General features: G+C 39.2%; 1 protein-coding gene across 1 annotated transcript in view; it reads right to left on the bottom strand.

Moving 5' to 3' along the window:
• Positions 1-18720, bottom strand: part of DSTN (destrin, actin depolymerizing factor) — a 33690-nt gene extending 14970 nt beyond the window's left edge. Inside the window, exon 1 of the mRNA XM_058563273.1 lies at positions 18611-18720. Coding sequence (XP_058419256.1) covers positions 18611-18613 — 3 coding nt within the window. The 5' untranslated portion in view covers positions 18614-18720. The remainder of the gene's footprint in view (positions 1-18610) is intronic.
• Between the last annotated feature and the right edge of the window lie 519 nt (positions 18721-19239).

The following is a 19239-nucleotide window of genomic DNA, read 5'->3' as shown; positions in this document are numbered from 1 at the left end:
ACTCCCCACCACCACCACCTTGAAGTCTGACTGTGAATTACTAAATCCTTAGTCCCACTGTTCCTGAGAGCCATGCTGTCAAACAGAATCTTCTGTGATGATGCAAATGTTCTATGTCTGCACTGTCCAATATGGGAGCCACTGCCACCGCGGCTACTGAGTACATGCAATGTGGCTAATGCAATTGAGGAACTAAATTTTTAATTTTATCTTATTTTAAATAATTTAACATAAAATTAACTCTCAATACTAAAATAGTATATTTAGGGTAAACAAATTTATAAAATAAATTGCATAGCTTTCTGCCTTGGACTCATGTCATCAGGAACCTCAGTGACTATAATATGCAGTGACAAAATAATGCCTCCAAAGGCAAGGATTTCAATTCTAGTTTACCACAATAATTATGGTCAACTACTTCTGGGGGCAAGGAAGCAATCTTGGGGGGAAATTCAGATAGACTGTTTGTTTGAAATATCCTGAATATTAATTTAGAAGAGTCAAAACAACCAAAATGAAAAACAGTGCTAAAGCTTCAGACAAGAAGGCTTGACTTTAAGAGCAGATTTTAAGTCTTTCAGATGGCATAACAAACAGTTCTTTTACTCCTTGAGGAAAAAAAAACCCCGGATATTGGGAGAGAATTGAAATAATGAATTTTTGTTGTTGTTGTTTTGTTTCTGTGAGGAAGATCCATGCCAATCCTCCTCTTTTTGCTGAGGAAGACTGGCCCTGGGCTAACATCTGTGCCCATCTTCCTCCACTTTATATAGGACACCCCCACAGCATGGCCTGACAAGCAGTGCATCAGTGCGTGCCCAGGATCCGAACCTGGGCCGCCAGCAGCGGAGCGCACGCACTTAACCACTACGCCACGGGGCCTGCCCTGAAATAATGAATTTGATATACAAGGTTTATATAATAGCAATAAAGATTATTTTATGTAATATTACACAGGGCTATTCCAGATGAATTTTATAATTAATTGGGAATACGTTTTTAAAATAAATTGACCAAGTCAGATACTGAATTTTTTAATTTGCTGTGTTCTCCTTCTCATGAATAGAATTTGGAACATTTAACATTTAACCTAACTACGGTGCCTGGCAATGGTATCATTCAGCAAACGAAGACTTACATTATTATTTACCACAAAATCTGATTAGTGCTTCTTCAACTCCTTTTAGTTACCAATGTGGTCAATTTTAAATGAAGCCTTTGGGTAACAGAAGGCTATAGATAAAAAAAATCCAGACAGCTTAAAACTTATATTTGAAACAGTAATTTCTATCTGTTCCCTAAGGACCAGAACTACAAATTAAAAAATCATATTGACATTTGACGTATATCTCTCTTTCTTCCCATGACTATTAAATGGTAGAATAGCAGAGACATGCAAAAGCAAAAAGGATGACAGGATGGCAACAGTGGTCTAACAGTTAAGATTCAGTTACACTACCTCTTACCATTCTCCTAAGCATACCTATCACCTACAGCCGCAAGTCAAAATCCACAAGGATGAAAACTGGGGCCTATGGGGTGAGCTAATAGGTTTTGTCCTAAAAATTTGTCCCTGCTCTGTGTATCAGTCAAGCAAGCATACAGCAAATCACCAATCCCTTAATAAGTTCAAAATGTCCAGAGCTGCTGAGTACAGTCTGATGGATTGTGCCTTGCTTAAGGGTGCCTGGCCAGTGGGGCCAGACAGAGCCAAAATCAAGTTCATGTTCCACCAGCCAAGGGATGCGGCTGCAGGGCTTCAACCGCTTGATGGAGCGCCATCTGCTTGTCTCCTGAGGTCACCCAGAAGGAGCACTATTCTGTAATTTGCACAAAGTCACTACATAGGCTATCAGTGATCCGGAAAATGTTCCAAGTTAACTCTGCCTCAACACAATGGCTCATTCCCCAAAAGCAGGGTGACTAAACAGCGTTGAATTTACAACCAATCTCCAACTATAAAGTCCTCCCTCCATTCACCTCATAGCAAAGTACAGAGAACGTCCTTGAGATAGCCTATGGAGACCAAATACAACTCTACTACCTATATATTTCATGGTTACACTTTATTTAGTGGGGAAAAAATTCACTTAATAACCTAAACTCTAAGAAACACTACCTACACTCCTATCAAAAGAAAAAAAAAACCTTACAGAAAAATGATCTCAACAGCCAAAGTGGATTAGATATAACAAAGCCCAGCTGTCAAAAATAATCTACCACATTCAGATGGTATGCAAGCTTATATCACAGACAATCCTAACCGCTTTGTTAACAGACTTCCCACTCCACTGGGAGGCAGGAAGTCAGAAAGGGAGGGTAGGAATAGTGGTATAATAAGGGGTTTTATAAAAGCCTGATAGAGAAAATAATACTCCCCTACTTCTCCTCCTCCCAAAAAAAACTAGACAGAAAAATGGGAAGGAAAAAACCCTAGCAACTAGGGATAGAAAGCACACTGGCAAATACTCCTATGCCTTTACTGTTTTCTTTTAAGTTTCCAATTTCCTTCAGGATAAAATCCATGCCATATCAAGCTCCTTATGCCCTCTCTCTCCAGCCTCCCTTCCCACTTCTCCCTATCACACACTGCTTAACTCCTGTCATGGAATTCAGTCATGTACAACTCTCTGCGATTCCCTGAATATACCATGTTCTCTTGCGGTGCTTTACCTTCCTCCTCTGCACCTCGTTAAGTCCTTCAGGGCTCAGCTCAGACATCACCTCCTCTGGGAGGGCAACTCTTACTTGGCCCCTCTATCCCCACCTCTGATATAAGTTATGAGATCCTTCTATGTGCTAACACAGAATACAATTATTTCTATCTATTACTGTAATTAACTGTCTATTGGCTGTCTGATTCTCTCATTAGACTGTGCTCCTTAAGTGCAAGAACTTTTTTTTTCAACCCTAGTCTACCTAGGAACTATCATCTACTTTTTAATCAGCCTTTGAAAATGATTATCCCTTAAAATTTGTAAGAAATGTACTGCTGCCTTTAAGATATTTTTTTCCCATTCTTTATGGTACAATTCTTCAGTTTACACCAAGGAAAATCTTCCATCTCAAAACTTTAGGGTTTTCAGAAAAAAACAAAGCAAAAAAGCTTCTACGCAATTTTTATTGATCTCCTTTGGAATATTTTGGTCCTGATGAGATCTTCTATTATTCTCTTTTCCTAAAGGTATAGAACTTCACTCCTCTGAAATACTGTTTGCATAAATTTATAATGTTTCTACTTTGTTTTTTAGACTCCTCATAACTGACTGACAAGAAAAAACTTGTAAAGATGGAAAAATTTTACACTATTTGATTTTAAGTGACAACTCACTGCATATCACATCACACAAACATGAACATCCTCCTCATGATGATAAAACTGAAAGACTTTTTTTAAGCTATAATTGACATACAACATTATATTAGTTTCAGGTGTACAACATAATGATTCAGTATTTGTATATATTCTGAAATGATCACCACAATAAGTCTAGTTAACCATCACCACACAATTTTTTTTTTGATGAGAACTTTTTAGATTTACTCTCCTAGCAACTTTCAAATATACAGTATTCTTAACTATAGTCACCATTTTGTACATTACATCTCCATGATTTATTTATTTTATAACTGGAGTTTGTACCTTTTGACTCCCTTCATCCATTTCACCCATCCTCCACTCCCCGCCTCTGGCAACCACTCATCTGTTCTCGTATCTATGAGTTGGGGGTGATTTTTTGGTTTGGTTTTTTAGATTCCACATATGAGTGAGATCATACAGTATTTGTCTTTCTCTGTCTGACTTATTTCACTTAGCATAATGCCCTCAGGGTCCATGTTGTCACAAATGGCAAATTTTCCTTCCTTTTTACGAATGAATAACATTCCATTAGTGTATATATATGCCACATTTTCTTTATCCATTCATCCATCCATGGACACTTACATTGCTTCCATGTCCTAGCTATTATAAATATTGCAAGGAACATGGGGGTACATATATCTTCTCGAGTGTTTTTGTTTCCTTCAGATAAATACCCAGAAGTGGAGCTGCTGGATCATATGGTAGTTCTATTTTTAATTTTTTGAGGAACCTCCTTACTGTTTTCCACAGCGGCTGCACCAATTTCCCACCAACAGTGCACAGGGTTCCCTTTTCTCCACATCCTCACCAACATTTATTTCTTGTCTTTTTCATAATAGCCATTCTAATGCAAAAATGGTCAATTAATTTACAATAAAGAAGCCAAGAACGTACAATGTGGAAAGGACAGTCTGTTCAACAAACGGTGTTGGGAAAACTGGACAGCCACATGCCAAAGAATGAAAATGGACCGCTATCTTACACTATACACAGAAATTAACTTAAAATGGATTAAAGACTTGAACGTTAAGACCTGAAACCATAAAACTCCTAGAAGAAAACACAGGCAGTAAGCTCCTTGACATAAATCTTAGTGATGATTTTTTGAGTTTGACACCAAAAGCAAAAACAAGTGGCAATACATCAAACTAAAACACCTCTGCACCGCAAAGGAAACCATCAACAAAATGAAAAGGCAACCTACCAAATGGGAGAAAATGTTTGCAAATGACATCTGATAAGGGGTTAATATCTAAAATATATAAAGAACTCATACAACTAAATAGCAAAAAAAAAATCCAATTAAAAAACGAGCAGATGATCTGAATAGACATTTTTCCAAAGAAGATATACAGGCAGCTAATAGGAACATGAAAAGGCACTCAACATCAGTAATCACCAAGGAAATGCAAATCAAAATCTCAATGAGATATCACCTTAACTCTTAGTATCTTTATCAATCCCTTCTGTCCAACACATACACACAATTCCTCATCTACCCAGAAGTGTGAATCTGCTTAATAAATGCTGACTTGATCAATATAACTTCTTTACTTAGTATTCTGTTTTAAAAGTCATGAATATATACTTTTTAAGTGTCTGATATGTAAGCATCACTTAATTTCAAGATAAATGCTAGATAAGAGACATTAACGTATACAGTAATTCATATGCAAAGAGCATGACCTTTAAGAAATCAATATCCCATAAAACATACTGACACATTTCAAAATTTCCACGTTATAATCTGTTACGACCTCGATAAAATAATTTTTTAAAAAATTTCTGTAATCTACACCTTTGTTAAATAACCATTTGATTCTGCAGTTGAAAAAATAAAAAGCACACTATTTAATAAAAAGATGTATCTATTAGTAGTTTTATCTAAAATGGAGAGAATGACTATTTCAAGTATTTAACAATATTAGAAAAAGATCTTTACAATATTCTGCTTCATCCTTCACTAAGACAGGAAATAAATAAAAAAGAATCTATTCCTCAACTGGGCAATGGAACACTACTCAAAATAAAAAAGGAACAGACTGCTGATGCACCAGTGCCTTATGCTAAATGAAAAGCAGCCAGGCTCAAAGCATATGATTAGACAATTCCACTCACGACACACCGGCAAGGGTGAAACTACAGGGACAAGAAGCAGACCTGTGGCTGCTGGAGATGGGAGAAGAGATCAACATGCAGACATTTTTTGGAGTGAAGGAACTATTCTACATTTTGATTGTGGTGTTAGTTACGCAACTGCATACATTTGCCAAAACTTGAAGAACTTACACTAAAAATGGTGAATATTACTTTACGTAAATTATCCTGAATGCAAAAAATTTATACATTATTTCTAGTCTTTACTTCAAGAGAGTAACAATATAAAAAATATTCTACTGTCATTTTGAATACACAATAAGCTAAAGGTAAAAGATTTCTCATTGGCTTCTCTGATTAATCTCATGATCAGCATGTCAGGTTAACTGACCTACCTCTGTTCCTTGGTCACACTCAGTTTCTAAGCCCCACCAATTCCTCGCTAAATGTGTATTTCAAATCTATTCCTTCTCGTCTACTCTTAAAATCTCACATCACTCCTAAGATTAAAAATCTTCACCAATTCCCAAGCATCTACAAAATAAAGTCCATATTCATTAACAGAGCATAAAAGACCCTTTATTATCTGAACCAACCTACCTTTCCAGATTCATCTTCCACCACAGGCAATCATATTACTCACTCATACCTTTCAGAAAGCAATTTGGTTATTTATAACAAGATCCTTAAAATAATTCAAACCCTTCAATCCTTTAAACCAGTAACCCCACTTCCAGGAATTTATTCTGGGGAAATAATCTGCGTTGGGGAAGAGGGAGAATCCCCCTCCACCTTTTCCCTTAAGGTTCTTATGGCTGGCCAAATAATTAAAAGACAAGTTAGCAGGAGAAAATAATACCAAGTTTAATAACACGTATACATGGGAGAAACCAGAGAAACTGAGTTTCTCAACGAAATGGCAGAGATTCTCATCTTAAATACTATCTTCAGCTAAAGACAAAGGAGGATGTTGGTGGTGGGGGGAGTCCGTTATGGGAGATTACCAGAAAAGCACAGTAAACAAGAGTAGGTTATTATGCAGATTTAAGGTCTCACCTTCCACATTGATAAGTTTCTAGAAATGAGGTCATCCCCCCTCTTCCTGGTACAGAGAGGAAAATACCTTTACAAATGGAGATTTCCCTTATAAATGTAAATGTTTGTCCGGCAACTCTTTTCAGGGTCACCTAGAGAATGTGGCCGGGAAGAGACAGAATTTTTGATAAGAGGGGCTTGGTGTCTTTCCTATTGTAACACCTATTTTACATTATGCTACAGCCATCATATGGTATTGGCTCCTTCCTGAAACAGGTCTTCTATGTTAAATTCTTTAGGCAGTTTGGGGGAGGTCAAATGTCCATCAGAGAAAATAATCAAGGTAAAGAGACATATTTCGGGATGGTCAATTTTGATCTCCCCATCTGCATAACACTAAAAACCAGACAGCCCAAATAAATAAAAACAGAGGAACTGCAAAGGAAATTAGAGAATATCCACAGGACAGTTTCTGATGCAGATGTTAAAATCACGTTTATGGAAAGTTTTAAATGACATGGGGGAAATATTTATGATTTGCTTTAAGTGAAAAAAGAAGCTGGATATAAAGTTAAGTACAGTGTAATCTCAACTATGTAAAATAGACAAAAGAAATTCTCTAACAGTGGGAATATAAGTGATTTTTACCTTCTCTCTAATTATCTGTATTTTCCAAGTTTTCTATGATGAGCGTATTTTTAAAATTAGAAATATATAAACACAAACTTTTTGACTCAGTGACTGCAAACCTAGTACTCTATTTTGAAGAATAATGCAAAAGCAGACAAAAATTAATACGCAAAGATGACAGAAAATTACTTATAATAATGGATTTAAGTTTAACAGGGGGATGATTTAATATCATCACTGTATATGCCACTAAATAATTTAGTTTTTACAGATATATTTAATATGCCATAAAATCACCCACTTAAAAGTGTAAGTTCAGTGGGTTTTAGTACATTCACCAAGTTGTACCTTTATCACCACAATCTAATTTTAGAACATTCTGAACAACCCAAAAAGAAACACTGTACTCACGAGCAATCACTCTTTCCCACTCTCATGTACCCCAGACCTAGCCGACCACTAATTTACTTCCTGTCTCTATGCATCTGCCTATTCTGGATATTCTGTAGAAATGGAATCATAAAATATGTAGTCTTTTTTTTGACTGGCTTCTTGCACTTAGCATGTTTTCAAGGTTCATTCATGTTGTAGCATGAATCAGTACTTCATCTCTTTTTATTACCAAATCACATTTCATTGTATGGAATATTGTGAACTTGGGTTAGGCAGTATTTTTTTGGCAAATTTCTGTCTGTTTTACCTATCCAATCAGTTGGATACTGATAGACAGTTGAGGCACACTTGGGGTGTTTCCACTTTGGGGCTATTATGAATAATGCTGCTATGAACATTTGTGTACAAGTTTTTATATGGACATATGTCTTCATTTCCTTTGGGTATATAACTAGGAGTGAAATCGCGGGGTTATATGGTAACTCGAGTTTAACTTCTTAAGGACTGCCAGTTTCCCCAAGTGGCTGCACTATTTCACATTTCCACCAGCAATATATGAGGATTTCAACTTCTCTACACCCTTGCCAACATTTGTTACTGTTGTCTTTTTTTATTATAGCCATCCTAGTGGGTACAAAGTAGTATTTCATTGTGGTTTTTTTTTTTAATAATTTATTTATTTATTTATTTTTGTGAGGAACATCAGCCCTGAGCTAACATCCATGCTAATCCTCCTCTTTTTGCTGAGGAAGACCGGCTCTGAGCTAACATCTATTGCCAATCCTCCTCCTCCCCCACCCCAAGCCCCAGTAGATAGTTGTACGTCATAGTTGCACATCCTTCTAGTTGCTGTATGTGGGACATGGCCTCAGCATGGCCAGAGAAGCGGTGCCTTGGTGCGCGCCCGGGATCCGAACCTGGGCTGCCAGCAGCGGAGCACGCGCACTTAACCGCTACGCCACGGGGCCGGCCCTCATTGTGGTTTTGATTGGCATTTCCCTAATAGCTAAGGATTTTGAGTATCTTTTCATGTACTTATTGACCATTTGTATATCTTCTTTAGAGAAACGTCTATTCAAAGCCTTTGTCTATATGATTGGGTTGTCTTTTTATTTTTGAGTTATAAAAATCCTTTATGTATTCTGGATACAAGGTCCTCGTCAGACACGATTTGCAAGTATTTTCTCCTATTCTGTGGGTTGTCTTTTTACTTTCTGGATGGTGTCTGATGCAGAAAAAGTCTTTCATTCTAATAGAGTCCAATTTATCTATTTTTCTTTTGTCATTTGTGCTTTTGGTGTCATTGCCTAGAAACGCCAAGAAAACTGCCAAAAAAACAGTGCCTATCCCAAGTTCACAAAGATTTATGCTGATGTTTTCTTCTAGGAGTTTTATAGCTTTAGCTCTTACATTTAGGTCTATGACCCAATTTGAGTTAAATTTTGTACACAGTGTGAAGCAGGGCTCCACTTCATTCTTTTGCATGGGGATACGCAGTTGTCCCAGCACCATTTGTTGAAGACACTATTCTTTCCCCAACTGAATTAGTTTGGTACCTTTGTCACATTGGGATATGGGAAATAAAGGATATAAAACTGTTACAGATTAACTCAACTGTATGAGAAAAATCTATATCAGTAGTCTCCAGATATCCACTTTCTCCCTTATTTCCATTATAGTACTTATTACAATCTGCAATTATCTCATTCGTTTGTTTCTTACCTGTCTCCCCCATTAGAATGTATACTGCATAGGGACATGGACTTTGTCTTGTATACCGTTGAATCGCCAGAGCCTACAACAGTACCTAGTTCCTAGAAGCCACCTAACAATTATTTATTGAAAGAATGGGCACACATTTAAAATGGCCTGGAAGGAAATGCGCTAAATGCTAATACTTTGGTTGGGACTGCCATTACAACTAAATTTTTCTTAACGTTCTACAATGAACATACATTATTATTACAACATGACATGCAATTAAGGTATTTTAAAGATTAGTAATACTTCTGGATCAATGTTAGTCCTCAAGTTCTAAGAACCTCAATTTTTGCCAAACTATTTTATTTTAACCTCTTTTCTAGGTCTCCAGCACAATGACACCAACTACCTAGTATCTCAAGCCTAAATCATAGAGGTTATCCTTGATGTCTGCCTTTCCCTTATGCCATACATCCAAATTATTACTAAGTCCTACAAACTCCATCCCCAAAATATATATCCAATCTAATTACTTCTCACTATCCCACTACTAACAATCCTAATCTAAGCTCTCACCATTGACTGTCTGAATAATAGCAATAGTCTCCTAATCAGTCTTTGTCCCCATTTGTATATCTCCACACAGGAGCCGCTGGGATAAGTCATATCTTATTCCACTACGTAACACCTTAACACTTCCCTACCACCACACACCCAATGGCTTCCTGGTGCCGTCAGAAAAACCTTCAAATTCCTCACCTTGGCCTAAAGGCTCTTCCTGTTCTAGCTCCTGCCTATAATCCATTTCCTCTTTCTCTCCCCCCTCTTCACTGAATTCCACCTACACAAACCTTTTTTCACCTGGCATGTCAAGCTCTTTCTCTTCTCAAGGGCTTTTTACTTACAGAGCTCCTTCTGCCTGAAATGCTCTTCGCGTGGCTAGCTCTTTCTTGCCGTGCAAGTCTTAGCTCAAACGTCACCTCCTAAGAGCCCTTCCCTAACAATCTAGCTACAAGTAGCCAACTCTTCTAGTACCCCCTATTGCTTACCCTATTTCCTTCTTACCACATACCACTATCTGACACGATCGTGTCACCTTCTTTTTGTTTTCTCTCTCTCCCTCCCTCTCCCCCATTAGAATGTAACTTCCATGAGGAAAGGACTTTGTTTTTCAGTACTGTATCCCTAGTATCTGGATCGTTCTTGGCATATAATAATTTCTCAACTACTTATTGAATAAATGATTGCCATTCTAAACCTTGAGGGCAATGAAAAACTGTGTTTGAGTCTCCATTAATTACTTCAGGAAAAATATAACTAAGAGTAGAAGGCAACATATTTTACATCAAGAATCAAGTCACAGTCCCGCCCCGTGGCGTAGTGGTTAAGTGTGCACGTGCTCCGCTGCTGGCGGCCCGGGGTTCGGATCCCGGGCGCACACCGACGCACCGCTTGTCAGGCCATGCTGTGGCAGCATACCATATAAAGTGGAGGAGGATGGGCACAGATGTTAGCCCAGGGCCAGTCTTCCTCAGCAAAAAGAGGAGGACTGGTATGAATGTGTGCTCAGAGCTGATATTCCTCTCTCACACACACACACACACACACACACACACACACAAAATCAAGTCACCTAAAAAATCAAATTAAAAAGTTGTCATAAAAAAAAGTTAATCATATATGATTCCAAGTAAAATAATAGTTTAAAGAAATAATAAAACAATTGGAAACATGTTCTAATGTACTCCTCTCACGCTTTTCATTTTATCTATAATTACTGAAGCATGCACTGGTGCAATTAGAATATAAAGAAAAAAGACTGTTTAACTAGGATCTAAGGTTTTTAATATTATTTTAGCCAACACTGATAAGCACTTTACTATGTACCAGACATTGGTTTAAGTTAGTTATATGCATCACCCAAATTGTTGTGCCAGTAGATACTATTATCATTCCCATTTAAAGGAATGATGAAATTGAGGCCCAGAACAGTAGTAACTCACCTAAGGTCATAAGGAGTAGAGCCAAGATTCAAAAAACCTAGGCAGCCTGACTCTTAAGCCCATGCTCTTAACCACTTTCTCAGTATAGTTTAATAGGAATAACAATATCTAGCTCATTGGGTTGCTGTAAGGGTTGAATGAGATAAACTAACACGATGTCTGACACATAGTAAATACTTATAAGTTATCTAAGATGCCTAAGTTATCCAAGGCATTCTTGAGCCTTCATTTCTAAGTGCTTTTCTATGGTTCAGGATATCTCAATGAGCATCAAATACCATTCAGTTTCACATTTAAGGAAAGAAAGAGAACTGGCATTTATTGAGGGGTTTCTGTATGCCAGAATTATTTTAAAGGTACTATTCTAATAAGACTTGCCTTATCTATTTCAGAGGATTTTCACTGTAAGACTCAAATTATATTGCAATGCAGTATACAAAGGGGAGGTACTATTTAATTAGTTTAGTACTTAAAACTCAATTTCCATCATATTAAAAAAAGGTATGTGGGAATAGAAGGTATAAAAATTAAAGTAACCCATCTCCATGGGAACCTGTCCCTGCCATAATTAAGAATGCCCTCTCATTCACTCATTCATCTTCATACAATAACATCTGTTGTAGGCCTACCATGAGAGAGGCATCTTGTTACTGAAATATACAAATCCTATCTTAAGGAGCTCAACAGTCTAGTTCCACAAAACATCTTAAGAAGTGCCATAAAAGGAATTCATATGCGATCTTAGCATTGTTTCTTAGAAATGTGCAGAAATGCAGAGAATTAACACAGTGTTGGTACCTACACTAACTTCCCTTACAAATTAGATAGGCCAATCCACAAAGTCTGAGGCTGGTCCATTAAGGTGGCCACTAAGCACATGTGGCTTAGTGAGTCCATTAATTGTGGCTAGTGTGACTGAGGAACTGCATTTTCAATTCTATTCCATTTTACTTAACAATTTTAAAACTGATGATCAATTCCATTATAAGCATGTATTGCTTAATGACAGAGATACATTCTGAGAAATGCATCATTAGGCAATTCTGTGGTTGTGTGAACATCACAGAGCATACTTCACAAACCTAGATGGTATAGGCTACTACACACCTAGGCTATATGGCACTAATCTTACAGGACCACCATCATATACGCAGTCAGTCACTGACTGAGACATTGTTTTACGGCACATGACTGTACTGGAAAACTTTTAAGTAGACTTGGAGCAACTTAGGTATGTGAATCTACTTTTTCAACTGTAAATTTTATATCTAAATATATTACCAAATATTTCCAATGAAAATTAAGCATTTGACATATGCTGTGAGTGTAAAATATACACTGGATTTCAAACAATCTGTATGAAAAAAGAATGCAAAATGTCTCCTTAATTTTTATACTGATTAAATGTTGATATAATATTTCAGATATATTGGGTTAAACAAATTTCACCTTTTCTTTTTATTTTTTTAATGAGTTACTAGAAAATTTCAAAGTAACTCGTATTTTATTTCTATCCAACAACACGGGTCTAAGATTACTTACAACATTCTTAAAACAAGGTTTCAATGATTTGAGAACTCCTCAGAGCTCCAGAGCTTCAACAACTGATTTAAGAGACTGCTCTCCAGCAAGTTGGAGGAGTCTTACCTGCATTGGTCTGCGCTTTAGTTTTAGCTCTATTACTACATGAAAATACCACCACCAACAAAAAATGTGAAAGCATTTAAAAATAGACACTAATTACATTTACAAGTTGGTGATTTTCTGAAAGCAAGCCGAGATAGGAATATGTGTAGGAAATGCATCTTTCTTTTCTGTGATAAGGCAAACAGGAGTAAACAACCTATAAAGTTATACAAAAATGTTGAAAGGAGTAAGTTTTCCTTAGATGTGATCCAAACCCAAAAACAAAATGATAAATTAGTTTTAAATGTAGATTTCCTGCTATAGTATGCACTGAAGTTTCTATCTTTCAAGTGTTCATCCTATGCTTGATGCAACAGAACACGAGTTGACGCTCCCCTCTCATGTTAAAAAAAAAAAGTCAAACATCAGCTTTTTCTCACCTTCAATTACCGATTAAAATTTGAATTTTAATTGCATTTTTACTTAAATCAATTGCTTTTTAAAGATCTACATAAAAACTGATTCTTCAATTTTAACATACCAAAGCAAATCACAAATAGGGTAAACAGCACATAAGCATTACAATGTCAGCTACTGGAAGACTTATCCTAAAGAGCTAAGAATCACTGTAGACTAAAACTACTCAACTCTAGGGGGTCCTTGTACAGAAGATTCCATGATGAATCTAAGTAACGAGTTTGTCAAAGTTTACTGAGATGAACCATTCTGATGTTTATTTTTCTCTACTTCTCCCAATGTAAAATTTCAAGAAAAATGAACAGGATATAGCTTTTAGAAGCACAATTCCAAGTGAAAACACACTTTTAACATAAAGGCAAGGAGGCAGAGACAGAAGAAAAACTATGATTAAAATATTTCTGAAGTGTTAGGTGTAAATCTTTGGGTATGTCTTTCACATGGACAATCTAGAGAGGAAGATTATGCTACAAGAAAAGGAAGCTCAAGATACTTAAATAACAACCTTCTACTTATTTCTTTATTATACTCTGTGGTTTATGTATGCAAATAGCCAACACTGCAAAAAAGAGACTAGGCCTAGTTACTTAGAGACTAGAGCAATAGATAAAAACAATGCATATATATGTTAAATCCACAGTTTTTCATATTTCAAATGTGGTGTTCATCTCAAAGTATCTTAATTATTACTGAAAGAAAATATAAAGTTACATTAACCAAAACATGTTTGGAGTCTTCCCATATACTAATTTGAACACTACTTTGATTTAAACCAATTATATTTGCGAAAAAGTCCTAGTTGTTTTGCTTGTTCCTTTTTTTAAATAAATTTTATTTTTTAGAGACATTTTAGGTTCACAGCAAAACTGAACAGAAAGCACAGAGTTTTCCCATATATCTCGTTTGTTTTTAACCTTCTGGCTAGACAGAACTGCCCAGGAAAAACAAAGAAAGGGATAAGTATAAAGCAGAGGATGTTAATCTCCATGGCCCTTGGCAAATAGGGAACTCTATCCTAGATCACCCTGCATTTTAACACTAGCAGGGCCTGACGAGGGCAGGTGGCTAGAATTAAGAGTGAATACTGAACTTCCACTACTTAGCAGCTTCAGGCACGCAAAGGAACAGAGGTGTCAGAGAGGGATATTAGTCCTCAGTATGTGGTTCTGGCATTGACAAACAACGTTCTTGCTAATTTTCTTATAACACTGGACTTACTTATGGCTCCACAGATAAGTTTAGATGAAGACATGATGAGTATTTACACAATGTCAGGTTCACTGGATGCGCGTGCATGTAAAAACATAAGCTGTAATAAACAAATGATAAAATACTACTAATCAGAGAAATGCAAATTAAAAGAATACGAAATCATTTCACAATCATCCGATTGGTAAAGATTTTAAGTCTCATAATACCAAGTGGTGAAAAGAAATGGAGAAACAGGCTCATAAATGTAGCTGATGGGATGCAAACCAGAACCACCACTAGTAGAGTAAAAAGATATACATACATGCCCTCCAATCCAGGGCTTCCATTTCTAGATATATACCAAGAAGACCTTCACTGGGGCTAGAGAAGTAACATAAAACGTGGAAACCATCTATTGCAGATAAACAGTTTAAGTTCAGCAGAAAAAAAAAAAGATAAAAGAGCAAAAAATTGGGAAATGTCCAAATGGCCATCAGCAGGGGTATGGATAAACTTAAACAGTCATAAAACAGAAACTATAACGTTAAAAAAGAAAAAGAACCAGAGCTACAACTAAAACCAAAAATCATGCACCTCCACAAAAAAACCTCACCCAGTTTAATCTTTTTTTAAAGTTGCAAAAGGATACATGAAGCATAACATTTATATAAAATTTAAAAATACATCAAGGCAATACATATTATTACAGATGCATACATATATAGCTAAAAAGTATGGAAATATTAATGAGCATGAAATATGTTAATTTCAGGTGACTATAAAAGAAATGCAGTCACCTGGAAAGCAGTGATGGTCAAGAAATCCACCCCCATTGTTTTGTGTTCTGGGAAACATGTAACAAAAGGATCCTGCCCTTGCTTACTGCAAGCTAAGACCGTCCCCATGCTTCCCCCAGACTCCCCGGTTTACAAACCCCAGGTCCCCGTCCTTTTTTTTTTGAGACATTCCTCATTAATTAATGTTCTCCCAATTGCAACAGCCTGAAAAAATCACCTCCTTAATTGGCTAGTACATTATGTCTTTGACACAGGAGTGGTTATCTCTGGGGAAGGAGGATGAGGAAGAAGATGCATATTTAGCTGTAATGGTAACACAAGAACCTGAAATATGGCAAAAAGTTAACCTTTTTTCTTTCTTTCTTTTTGTGAGGAAGATCAGCCCTGAGCTAACATCCGTGCTAATCCTCCTCTTTTGGCTAAGACCGGCTCTGAGCTAACATCTATTGCCAATCCTCCTTTTCTTCCCCCCAAAGCCCCAGTTGATAGCTGTATGTCATAGTTGCACATCTTTCTAGTTGCTGTATGTGGGACACGGCCTCAGCATGGCCGGAGAAGCGGTGCCTCGGGGCGCACCCGGGATCCAAACACCGGCTGCCAGTAGCAGAGCGCGCGCACCCAACCGCTAAGCCACCGGGCTGGCCCTAACCTTTTCTTTTGAACAAAGGGATCTGTTATTCTGTGTACTTGATTCTAAAACTTGATGTGGAGTCAGAAAAGGTCGCAAGTCAATCCTTTATAGTCTGGTTTTCTGATGTTCAACAGGCACAAGAACACACGCCCAACCTATTCCACTGGGTTGTTATAAGTAAAAGTGTTTTTGCTAATCATCAAGTAAGTGGTAGACTACATATGTAATTCAGTCTGAGCCAGTCAGCTCAGTCTGTTAGAGCAGAGTTCTGATTATGGTAAGGTTAAGGGTTAGATTATCATGTAGACCTTTTGCACTCTGTTTCAGGAGCAAGACTACACTCCTACTTCACAGAGAGCCATACAGCTATGCTGCAAATGTGTATGCCACTGATTACCAGAGGAGCAGGCAAGTCTATGTGTGATGTCTCAATCCATACCCAACAGAAAGAACTACTGACCAGATGACCCTAGGAACTTGATGGTGGGCTGGTAAATAATCTTTGTACAAGGAAGCTGGCACACCCAGTACACACACACCAAAGTTTTGTTTGGAGTGTGTAGATGTGGTTCCTGTGGAAGGTAGGCTTTTTTTTTGGCACTGTAAAGTGAGACTTTGAAAACATGAAATCTCATCTTAAAGTGCCCAGGGTGATCTTTTGAGTTGGTTTCAAATTTCTTCATTCCTAATGCTTCTAGAAGACTTGGTGAGTATCAGGAAGTGATTTTGTTAATGTAGAACAAACCCATCAGCAGTTAAAATTTAATCTTAAAAAAAAAAAACTTAGAAACCTGGAACCAAGCATCCAGCCAACAGATCTAAAGTTTCGAACACAGACGTATAGTGCTAAAATCTGGGATAATAAAGGAACTTTCCATCTTCACAATATTCTCTAACGGCTGGACTGAAGGGAGATGCTCTGTGCTCACAAGGCTAAATACAAGAGTAACCTTTAAAAATGGTCGGTCTATATTCTGGACTCTTTCTTTGCAAGCATCCAAACAAGAGCAGCCTGTAAGGTCTACTTGACTTCCCTAAGGCCAACAAGTTAGAAATGAATTTGGAGTCCACCCATCTTGATTAATGTTTATTTCTGCTCCTCCTCCAAGAACCAATAAATAAAACAGACTCTTCTTTCACTTTATTTGAATGTATACAAACATGGAAGCTACACTTTAAAGTTTAAGCATTTAACTAAAGTGAAAATGCTTGATCCTATTTTCAAAAAGAAAATAAAGTTTGTATTATAGCAACTCAAAAAAATAAAACATCAAACCAGAAAACCCTAAAGCAGACTCCAGCCTGGTTCAAAGCACTTCCATCACAGTGGATGGTCTTAAATTTATGAGAACTCAAAACCCTTAGATTAAAACTCTATTAGTATAAAGTAGTATATAGAGCTATAATCTTAAAAAGGTTAAAAACTCTTAGGATGCTGATCCTCTTTGTAACTTACAGAATTAAACCAAAGAACCAAAAACTGAAGAATATCAAATTCCTACTATGTATCTTCAGTCACCAAGAAACTACCGGTTAATCTCTTTTTTTCCCCACTAATGAGCCAGTCTGCACAGTCATGACAGTTGAAATATCTTAAGAAAACCAAAACTGTTATTCACTGAAAACATTTCGTACGCAGATAAGCTGGTACCAACTGCTTCCAGGCAGACAGATGCAGTAACAGTGTACTAAGTCTAGCAAAGTCTAGTAAGCCTTTGCCTGCAAATCATTGACCAAAAATGGTAATAGCGTGTGCAAACTAAAGAAAATGACAAAACGTTCTACTTGATCGTCCGGTTAAGAATACTATTTTACAGCAAACTAGAACTGCAGAGTACAGAAAAAAAATAAGTAAATTAAGCAAGGTGTCCATCACCTAGAATCTACTGAGCATGTTTACTTTCTAATGAGTTGGATAATTTAATAGACTTTTTAAACAGCTTTTTCATTTGCTTTTATTAGCATCCCAGCATCATACCCACACCTTGCACGCTATATTCTAGCAGAGCCAAACCATTTACAGATAAAAGAAAATTTCTAACCATACATGGTGAGATCGGGCATGCGAGGGTTAAAAGAGACACTGCCAAGCTTGGCAAGCACGAGAATGCTGCTGGAAGCTGATTGCCAGATACGACAAACAAAGCGGCTGCAAGGCCACCGCGTTCTTAACCATGCCTGGGTCACGCTCCTAGTGATGATTCCGCCCTCTAGGGTTGTTCAATAAAGGCCTTATTTTCCTTATCGAGACGGAGAGACCTCACAGGCCGAAACTCGAACGAGTCCCTGACCGCCTCCGTGCCCGGGTTTGAGCTAACAACGCCCGCGCGGATTCCGACTTCCCCACCCCGGGCCGGCGGACCCCGGTCGGTCTCACCCAGGGGTGGGGTGCCCGACCCCGGCTGTCGAACCAACACTCGGCGGGAACAAGAGTGAGACGACGCTCCGGGGCGGCGGCCTCGCAGCAGCTGCGGGCGACGCAGCGGCCGGGGAGCCGCCCCGGGGCGCGGGCGGCGGAAGCCGGGAGACCCTCGCCCGCCGGAGACTGACTGCAGCAGGCCCGGGGCCCACCCCGGGCGGGGGCGCGGCGCTCGCCCTCAGCCCCGACCCCCGCGGCGCCCCGGAGCCCCGCCGCCACGGCCGCCTCGGGCTCCCTCCCACTCACCATCTTCTCCGCGGCGGTCGCAGGGGTAGGAAGCCGGCCAGAGCCGAGTCTGCGGGGCGTCCTGCTCACGGCAGCGGGACCGACGCACCGAGCGAGGAGGCGACGCGGCGCGCGAGCCTATCAGGGGGCGGGCGCGCGGGCGCGCGACTCGGGACCAAACACGGCTGCGCACGTCACGCGCTGCCCGCCGTTGCTCCGCAACCGGCCGGCCTGGCAACGCCCCGCCCAGGCGGCCCCCCGGACTCCTGGAGGGCGGGGGTCCTCCTCACCGTCTGGAGAGTGGGGGACCCGGTCCCGCCTCACCAGCTCGGGTCTATGGAGGTGGGCGTGGGTCCTCCCTCATCTGCTAGGGATGAGGAGGCGGAGCTTGCGCGGGCACCTGCCGGCGAGGGGCCGGCAAAGGATGATGCTGGGCTGGTGGGCCTTCTCCTCCCCCCAGCCGGGGCGGGGCCACGTGGCTCCCCGCCCACTGCGCCGGCGTTGCCCCTACATGGAAGTAGCCACCTGGGCAGGTGTGAGCCGCCCCTGGGGGCGGGGCCTGAGGGGGGAGAGGGGGGAGGGGAGGGGAGGGGAGGGGAGGGGAGGGGAGGGGGGCGGAGTCGCAGAGGAGGGGACGGCAGGGAGGACCC

The sequence above is a fragment of the Diceros bicornis genome, chromosome 19, assembly GCF_020826845.1.
Source record: "Diceros bicornis minor isolate mBicDic1 chromosome 19, mDicBic1.mat.cur, whole genome shotgun sequence".
NCBI lineage: Eukaryota > Metazoa > Chordata > Mammalia > Perissodactyla > Rhinocerotidae > Diceros > Diceros bicornis.
Note: the sequence above shows the minus strand (reverse complement) of the source record. Positions and strands in the feature narration are given on the sequence as shown.